This window comes from Rattus norvegicus, chromosome 3, assembly GCF_036323735.1.
Source record: "Rattus norvegicus strain BN/NHsdMcwi chromosome 3, GRCr8, whole genome shotgun sequence".
NCBI lineage: Eukaryota > Metazoa > Chordata > Mammalia > Rodentia > Muridae > Rattus > Rattus norvegicus.
In genome coordinates, this window is record NC_086021.1 from 8,014,295 (window position 1) to 8,024,147 (window position 9,853).

At 43.9% G+C, this 9,853-nt stretch overlaps 1 protein-coding gene across 1 annotated transcript; it reads left to right on the top strand.

The window, feature by feature from the left end:
• The first annotated feature begins 4,607 nt into the window (after positions 1-4,607).
• LOC134486240 (Y-linked testis-specific protein 1-like) lies at positions 4,608-6,004 on the top strand. Its single transcript, XM_063285161.1, has 2 exons — positions 4,608-5,475; positions 5,556-6,004. The coding sequence occupies exon 1, from the start codon at positions 4,680-4,682 to the stop codon at positions 5,472-5,474; it is 795 nt and encodes a 264-aa protein (XP_063141231.1). The 5' UTR covers positions 4,608-4,679; the 3' UTR covers position 5,475; positions 5,556-6,004.
• Positions 6,005-9,853: the final 3,849 nt, after the last annotated feature.

The window sequence follows — 9,853 nt, forward strand, 5'->3', positions numbered from 1 at the left end:
CATGATCAGGCTTTTTCCTGGGTCCCTCTGGAATAGTGGACACACAATTGATGGTTACTGATGGATCAACTGACTCCAGGCAGTTTTCTTTACATCCTCGAAGATGAGGATTCTAAAAAGGGTTCTGCTTGCCAAAAGCAGTGGCTGAAGATATCCCTAGCGATCTTTCCCTTCCCTAATGGCTCCTTGTACCCACAAGGCCAACAGTAGATGTCTGACACCCTTCCAAGCTGCACCTTTCCAATCGACACTATTCCACTGTGCTGTTTCTTTCATGAAGAGCACACACGCTAACCCTGAACCCATCTTGTCTTCAGTCAGCACTAACAACCTATTACTCTCTGCCAGCTTCGCTTTCCCATATGACCCGGTTGCTCACAATTCTGATGCATTTTCACGCTTGTATGGACAAACAGAATGTCACCATTTGGATAGTATATAATGACGCAGATTCTGTATGATTCTGATTCAGAAGCCTGTAAATCCAAGATGAAGAGACCATCGGCAGAGGAAGGAGTTCTTGAGGGATGTTGTCACCACAGAAGTGATCCAATTTGCTTGGAAGACAAGAGAGGGAGCCAAAATCCCCTTCATAATTTAACCTTTTTCCACAATAGCATTATTAATGGATCTTTATTTGCAGGTTGCATCCCTCTTGACCTAATCAATGCTTCACAAATACATTCCCACTGGGGATTAATATTCAAAAATTACTTTTGGGTAAACACATTCAAGCAAGAGATGAGGGTGAATATTTGGAGATCTATAGTGGGGTGGGCATTATTCTTCCCACATCGTGTACCCTTAAGATCTCTAACTACCTCCTTACCCACAGTAGCCTCACTGAATGACGTGAATTCCGGGTGATTAATGAGGTACAGACACTAAAGCTCATTGCCATATCCTGTCACCAGTATCAAGCTCGAAACAGTAAGAGCCACCTGTGGGAAGGAAAATATGAATAAACTTTACGGTATCTCTAAACTATAAACCCCCAATTTAATCAAAACATTGTTTTAGACTCAGTTCTCTTATATTGAAGTGTTTTAAATGTACAAGTCATTGGGCTTGCTTGTGACTCCTTGTACAGGTTTATACTGTACATTAGCCATCTTCATCCTCACAACTCACCTCCATTTCCACCTGCACACACACACACACACACACACACACACACACACACACACACACACACACACACACACCCTGCTGCTCCCCTTCCTCTTCCTAAATGCCCCCTTTCAGTTTATATCCCTTATTAAAATCTAAATTTCCCAGTTGTCTTGTTGAGTCTGGCTTGTTTCACTTAACATATTGTATTGTACGGTTCCATCTTTTTTCTGAGAACAAAACCTTTGCTCTTACATATAGAAGAAAATCACATCAATGTATATCACATTTTTAAGCCATTCATCCAGTGATCAACAGCTAAGGTTATTCCAATGGCTTGTCTATTGCACACAGTGTGGCAATCAGAATGTATGTGAAGGGGTCCTGGTTCGTTTTTATTGTCAGTTTGACTCAATCTGGAAGAAGGAGAATCAGCTGAAGAATTGCATCCATCAGATTGGGCTTTGGCCACATCTATGGAATGTTTTCTTTCTTTTTTTTTTTTTTTGATGGTTGATGTGGAAGGGTCTAGCCCACTTTTGGCAGTGTCATCCCCTATGAAGGTGGCCCTGGGTTGTAGGAGAAGGAGAGAAAGCTGAGTAGGTCATGGATAGCAATCCAGTACCCAGCATTTCTACGTTTTCTCTGCTTCCTTTCCTGCCTCTATAGTCCTGCCTGAGTTCCTGCCCCAACATCACTCAGTAACAGATGGGAACCTAGAAGATAGAGTGAGACAAACTCTTTCCTCCTCAAGTTGACGGCTGTGATGAGATTGTTCTTCTTGTTGCCGACTTGTTCTTCACTTTTTTGGAAGTTGTCTCTGTTTATTGTTCTTAGAAAGATGATATTACATGTTTTATCATGGGCTCTCTGTCTCTCTCTGTGTCTCTCTCTTCTCTGTCTCTGTCTCTCTGTATTTGTGTGTTTGTGTTTGTATATGTGTATTTGTGTGTGTTTGTGTGTGCATGTATGTGTGTTTGTGTGTTTATGCATGTGTGTGTTTCTTTGTGCATGTATGAGTGTTTCTGTGTGTATATATGTGTGTGTTTGTGTGTGTGTGTGTGTATGTGTGTGTGTGTGTGTGCTTTCCAGGCTTAAAAAAATTCCCCAAGGCTGTAAATCTCAGCAGGTGCCTAGAGAAGGATGATGAAGGGGAGAAAAGGGGGAAAATCATGTCCTTTAAGTTAACCCCACATTGAGGTCAGCCACATAGTGGACCAGCAGTCACATAATGGCAGAGGAGTCAGAAGAGCAGAGAGAGAGTAAAACTCAAAGTGTGAATGAAAATGTGGTTAAAACTAAGATAGAAGGGAGAAAAAGAAGACGGTGCACTTAGAAAAGTGGACAGATTTTAAAAAGCTGCCATAAGTTGTTAATCTCTAAGTACATTTAAAAAATTATAATGTTAAAGTGGAAGGGAATTACTGGGGAGAGGGAAGGGAGGGTCAGAGTGTGGTGGGGAAAAGGGAGGGGTCTGAAAAGAATCCTTTTGAAGATCCGAAGAACTATGTGACACAAACAATTAAAGTGCCCTGTATTTTACAGGTAAATTCCATCCTTACCTGCATCCAGTATTCTGTCTACCCATATTTCAAAAATAAAATTACCTCATCTATTTCATCCTGTTTTGCTGCATTTGATCTAATAAATTCCTTGTAATCAGAAGTGCTGGTAAATTTTAAAGACTTTTAAAATATGACTGGTCGATATCGGGTTTGTCATCAGTTTAGCCCGACTTTGGAAGCAGTTCCAGGAGATAATTTTTCCACCCTCTTTGCAAAGAATCCATAATTCATGATTGCCATTGACTTCAATACAAGGTATTTAATCCTGGCAAATTCCAGCTCTGTTTGAATAAAAATGGTCCTCCTCTAATTGTGGGTTTTGATAAAGATAATTTTGGGGTGCTATCCAGTGGGCTGCCTCGGAGAGAGAGGCTACCAATATTTCTGATACGGAGAATGGCTTAAAGATAACCAAAGGAAAGATAGGAGCTGGGAAAATAACCACCAAGGATGTTGATGACTCAGAAACCAAAGACTTTTTCAGATAAAAAAATGCGTGAAAAGAGCTACTTGGGCAGACTGTGACTCGAGTCATCAGAATATTTGGGTGGGGACTTTATTTTGGGTCTCCAGGAGGCTACATGAGAAGCTAAAACCTAGATGTTGGACGTTTCTAAGCGCAACTAGGGAAGGAACAGGCCTGAGAGGGCTTCTATGATGTAAGCAGAGCCTGGATGATGTCACACAGAGAAGGGCGGAGGTTGCGCTTCTCATCCACTTGGGGGCGCTAGACTCCCCTGAAGGTGGGTTCATCATCTTCTCAGCGGGGTGTGAAAGCCAGTTCACCTCCTGAACCCCACAATTATTCAGCAGCCTTTTGGTGCCTGACCGGTTTCCGAAGACAGAATCTGGACGACTAGGACATTTTCTTTCGGTAAATACGTTTATGAAGATAACGGGGACCCTTGTAGCCCAGAAAACTAAAAGTTTTCCCTCGTACAGCGAGTAACCGTCTGTTCTGATGTCTTCCACGTTTGAGAGCTCGGCGGATGGTCTAGGCTATTCAGTCTCCGGAGTTTATTATACTTTGCTAACAATATCTAATTCATAATCCTACTAAAATGCCAAAGCTCCTCTCTGTGCCTGTGCATTTTAGGAGATAATATGTCTTGTTTTTTTGTTTTTTTGTTTTTTGTTGTTGTTGTTTGTTTTTGTTTTTTTTTTTTCAGAGCTGAGGGCCTTCTGTGTGCTAGGCAACTGCTCTACCACTGAGTTAAATCACAACCCCAGGAGATATTATTCCTAAATGGCTGCTGTTGCCTACACAAAAGACTCTTGTTGCGGTCGAAAATGCAATAGCGTCGCGGAATAAACCTGGGGCTGGGTCAGGATGCACAGTACAGAAAGCCAGTGGACTGGTGTGCTGTGTCTCTGGGCAGACACTTGTGGATGTTGCCACATAGCTCATAGTTAGAGGGTAGAAGAGGGGTGTGGCCATCCTTCTGGCTCCTTAGCTATCCTTTCTCTGTTCTGCTTGCTTAAAGTGGGGACAGGGATACTTAATCCCACACTGATCTAGCCATTCAAGGAGAGGTTCCTCAGCAGAGGCAAAGTGCCACGGGCTGAAGAAATGTGTTTGAATATGTTATTCTGAGCTGTAGAGAACCATTTTTTCATTTCCCTTTGCACTTTTGATTTTGATTTTTGAGGCAGGGTTTTTCTGTGGGTAGCATTGCCTACCCTGGAACTAACTCTGTAGACCAGGCTGTCCTTGATCTCACAGAGGTCTGCCTCCCTCTGCCTCTTGAGTGCTGGAATTAAAGGTGTGCTCCACCATTGCACAGCCCTCCTACGAACTTCTGATTACGACAGAATTAGATTCAGATGCTCAAACCTGTTTACCATCACATTCCTCACCTGCTCCAAAGTTCTCTTATACAAGAGCCTTGGTCCAGTGCCCTCCTCACCCAACCCCATTGTCTTGCAGGCACTCACATGACAGAGGCAACAGCATTGTGTCTGGTTTAAGCAGGCGAGCTCTTCAAACCCAGGCCATGACCAAGTATGAAGCCTGAACACAGAACGATAGCCACAAGACGGTGGACCAGGAGTGTCGTGGTCTACCACACAATGTCTACAGCCAAGAAGAAGAGCATGTCTCTGAGGAGGATGAGCACACCATCCTTCCAGAAGCGGAGGAGGAGGAGGCCTTCTCCCCAGGCCCTGGGGGACATTGTGGGCTGCAGAATTTCTCACGGATGGAAGGAAGGTGATGAACCCATCACCCAATGGAAGGCCATCGTTCTAGATCAACTGCCAACAAATCCCTCTCTCTATCTGGTCAAGTATGATGGAATTGAATGTGTCTACGGACTGGCACTTCACAGTGATAAGAGGATTTTAAGGCTTAAGGTTTTGCCTCACAAAGTAGTGTTTCCTCAAGTGAAAGATGCCCATCTCGCAAGTGCCATGGTTGGCCGAGTTGTGGAGCATAAATTTGAGGGCAAACATGGCTCTAAGGACAACTGGAGGGGGGTGGTCCTAGCCCAGGTGCCGATCATGAAGGACTGGTTTTACATCACCTACGAGAAAGATCCAGTCCTATACATCTACCAGCTCCTGGATGATTACACAGAAGGTAACCTCCGTATCATTCCAGAGACTCCTCCAGCACACGTGAAGTCAGACGTTGACAGCGACATCTTAACAGATCAATGTGTGCAGTTCACCAGAAGCGATGGATCCAAAAAGATCGGCAAAGTCATTTACCAAGTTCTAGCCAAGTCTTCTGTGTACTTCTTCAAGTTTGATGGCAAGGTCCATATCTACTTCTATGATCTGGTGGAAAAGAACCGTTAAGGTGAAATTCACAAAGTGAGGGGGACATAGATGGGAAATTTATAGGATTGGGGGGAAAATGGTTGTTTTTCTGTGTTTCAGATACCCACATGCCTTTGACAACCCCAGTATCTTTTCCAGTGGAATTTGTTTTTCCTCTAAAAATTACAATGTGCGATGTGACGTGTTGTGTGTAAACACTTTGGTGGAGGAGACAGGCTGTGGTGGATGGAACATGGAGAGGATGATCTGGAGAGACGGCAGAGGGGTAAAGCCAAGTGTGTGGTCACACATGCAAACACCAGGGCTTGGTATGGGAACAGGAGGATGACCGGGGCTTCCTGACAGTGAGCCTCACCTCAGGTTCAGCAGGAGACCCCGTCACAAGGGAATACTATAGGTAGTGAAGGAGCAGAACACGCTCTACCCTCCCCAGCCTCTGAACTTACATCTCTCTATCCACACACACGCACACACACATATAAATATGACTACAGTATACGAGAGGCTTGCATAGGTTATATGCAAATGCAGTGTCGCTTTATCCAAGGAACCTGAGGAGTTTTAGATCATTGGGAGTCCTGGGGCCAACTCTCAGAGGACACGATATATCTCCTTATTGTGCAAACGAATCCTTTGTTGAGTGTGTGTCAGTGACTCCACACAGTTCTCCTCCTCTAGGTTCCTTTGTATCACAGAGAATGATCTGGAAATACTGAAACAAATATAAATTAAAGGCTTTGTTGGGGTTTCTAGGCTTGCGTTAAAATCATATTTATCACGTTTTATTAAATGGAAGGGAAATCTTCAGCTCCCAGCAACAATAGAATCAATCATGTTGGCTTCTGTTTTATCCCATTATGAATAGCAATTACTTGCACATCAATAGCTCACCATGGTTTGTACTAAATCAGGATGAAGGGATATGTTTCCGTACAGATAAGTAAAGCCAATGTGGATAATCAAGGAGAAGCGGGGGAGGTATGATGCCTTTGGCTTATGGGAGAGTTATGGTTTGCTTGGATACTTGTTATGAAAATAACCCTAACCTCTACAAATGAAATGTAACGATAAAATATACTACCAAACGGGATGGACAATCATTATTTGATTTCCTTAAATGAAAAAAAAACATACTTTAGGATTTTGAATAAGTGTGACCCTCAGAATTTCAAATATTTGAATGTGTTTGGTTTCCCCTTGGTGGAATGTTTAGAAAGGATTGGGAGTTGTGTTTTAGTTAAAAGAGATATGTCAATGGGAGGTGGGGGCCTTGAGATTTCAAAAGGCCACGAGGCTTCTCTCCCTCTCCCTCCCTCCCTCTCCCTCTCCCTCTCCCTCTCCCTCCCTCCCTGTCTCCCTCTCTCTCTCTCTGTCTGTCTGTCTCTCTCTCCCTCTCTCCCTCCCTCCCTCTCCCTCTCTCTCCCTCTACCTCTCCCTCTCCCTCTCTCTGTTTGTTGTCTCTCTCCCTCTCCCTCTCCCTCTCCCTCCCTCTCTCTCTCCCTCTCTCTCTCCCTCTCCCTCTCCCTCCCTCCCTCTCTCTCTCCCTCCCTCTCCCTCTCCCTCTCTCTGTTTGTTTGTCTCTCTCCCTCTCCCTCTCCCTCTCCCTCCCTCTCTCTCTCTCTCCCTCCCTCTCCCTCTCTCTCCCTCTCTCTCCCTCTCCCTCTCTCTCTCTCTCTCTCTCTCTCTCTCTCTCTCTCTCTCTCTCCCTCTCTCTCTCTCTCATCTGGGGAACAGGATGTGAGCTCTCAGGATCTACTCCAGCCATGACTGCCTGCCTGCCAGCCTGCTGTCATGGTGTCTACCCCGATGGTCCATGGACTCACCCTCTGAAACTGTAAAACGGCAATTATATGTTTCCTGTCATAAATTGGTTTGGTAACGGTGTCTCTACACAGCAATAGAACAGTAACTAAGGCACACATATTCCTGTTTTTTTTTCTAATATATCTGTATTCATTTAATTAAAGTTACCTGTTTTCAATTGAACAGTTTTATGAATACGTTTCAAGTTTAAAGACAAATAGTGCCAAATAGGAGTGCACTGCTAGGGGGTGTGGCCTTGTTGGAGTGGATGTGGCCTTGTTGGAGTAAGTGTGTCACTGTGGGCATGGGCTTTAAGACCGTCACCCTAGCTGCCCGGAAGCCAGTCTTCTAGCAGACTTCAGAGGAAGATGTAGAACGCTCAGCTCCTCCTGCACATGCCTGCCTAGATGCTGCCACGCTCCTGCCTTGATGATAATAGACTGAACATATGAACCTACAAGCCAGCCCTAACTAAATGTCCATGTCAGACTTGCATTGGTCATGGTTTCTTTTCATAGCACTAAAACCCTAAGACATACATACATATATGCATATATACATACATATATATATATATATATATATATATATATATATATATTTACACACACACACACACACACACACACACACACACACACCATTACAGGGATTTTAGATCTAGCCAGGCCCCCTGCAGTTTCGTTGGTCCATCTGATACACGTGTTAATGGAACATGTCTCTCTCTGTTTCTTGTTCTAGGAAGTACATGGACAAAATCTGCAGACTCGCTTCATTTTGCTTTATTCTCCTCTTCAGCCTTAGAAATCACAGCTTACAGAGAGGGGAAGATGGGAACTTGGTTCAATAGCTCTTTTTGTCTGTGGGTAGCTTACATCTCAAGTCACAAAGGGAAAATGAATATAACAAGAGATAATAATAAACATCCAAACCGTGATGGCATGTTCATATCCGTTCCCCTTAATGAATGTCAACTTTGGAAATTGGAATCCACAATGAGATGAGACTTTTGAAAAATCCTAATTCTCAGGCAGGCTTTGGTATTTCTCTTTCCCTGAAGAGGAAAAGCACTAGAAAAAGACAGATGGTAGGTTGCTTTTGTCCAAAAACCTAATCAGAAGCATTTGATAATGAGCATAGAGGGGGCTCACCCCATGTTTACCAAAGAATAAAGTAATATGGGGGTGGGGGAGACATCTAGAGAACAGTTGGTGCCTTATTGGCATTAAAAGAAATCCAGAAGTCAAGAAATAATATTTGACAAGAGAAAAAACTAGGTTACCATTAGGCAGACTGTTTTTAAAATTGCCTTCCTTTTAGTCATGGAAAGAGGGGGGTGGAGCAGGTCAGTCTGTAGATAACTAAAGTCATTCCCATCAAAAAATTTAGAACAATGTGGATTTTTAATGGACTTTAATAAAATTAGAAATTTTAGCTTTCAAAGGGGAAAATTGTGTTCCAGAGAGAGAGAGAGACAAAGGAGTTTCCAAACTCATACTTGGTTCTTTCAATAAATCTACCGGTAACTCGTGTGTTTGTTGATATTAGGATGAAAACGCAGGTTGGATATCTCGACTTAAGAGTGTAACGTGTGGGGCTGGGGATTTAGCTCAGTGGTTAGAGCGCTTGTCTAGGAACCACAAGGCCCTGGGTTCGGTCCCCAGCTCCGAAAAAAAGAACCAAAAAAAAAAAAAAGAGTTTAACGTGTGTGAATATCTGCCAGTGGAAAGACTTGTCCTCGGATCTCTCAAAAGGCATGAAAAAGCCGCCGTGGAGTTACTGGATTTTGTTTCAAAGACTTTAGCTCCTTGTCTGCAGGGATGCAGGGCCTCAAAGGAAGGGCCTGAGACCTCCTAAGAGGTAGCGTCCAACACCTGAGGCATGCACACAGAGGGAAGTAGCCCTTCTCAGAAAATGGAGCTACGAGAGCTAACAAATGAAGGCGACACATCGATCAAATCGCTGTAATAGAACGACGGCAGCCAGTTCACAGAGCGAGGCAGCTGTCAGCGACTTGGCGTAGAACTAAGAGGATTTGAAAAGATAATAACACACAGAGTTCACAGAAGCCACTATAGACTCATGGGGTCTGCGAATTTAATCCATGTGCTCTGGGCAGAGAAAACAATCCAAACCAGAGATCCCATTGCTCAGCCCGAGGGAACGCTGTGCGGTGCTGCGGATGTCCCATGTCAAGGACTCAACCTAAATGCCAGAAGCCTTGAGAAACCGGAACTACGTCATTTCATTTCTGACACCGGAAATGGTTCAAGTCTGCACCTTCATTGGAAGGAGAAGAAATAAGTCACACAGCACCGGAAGTAATCCTCGTCAGGGTCTGTGTGTGGTCGGAAGTGTACGGCGCCATGATCAATCAGTAAGCACTGCCTACACGTGTCGGGTGTGCCCACACAAATGAGGAAATGGTTTTTAAATTTAAACACAATTTCTAATAACTATTAACTTTTAAGTGTCCAGTTTTAGCACTAGCTTCCAGATTCACAAGCTTCACTGAACCTGGTGAACCATTTCCTACTCTCCTAGGAATCCTAGACGTGAGAGGGCACCAAGGCAGCCTGCGCAGCCCACGTCGG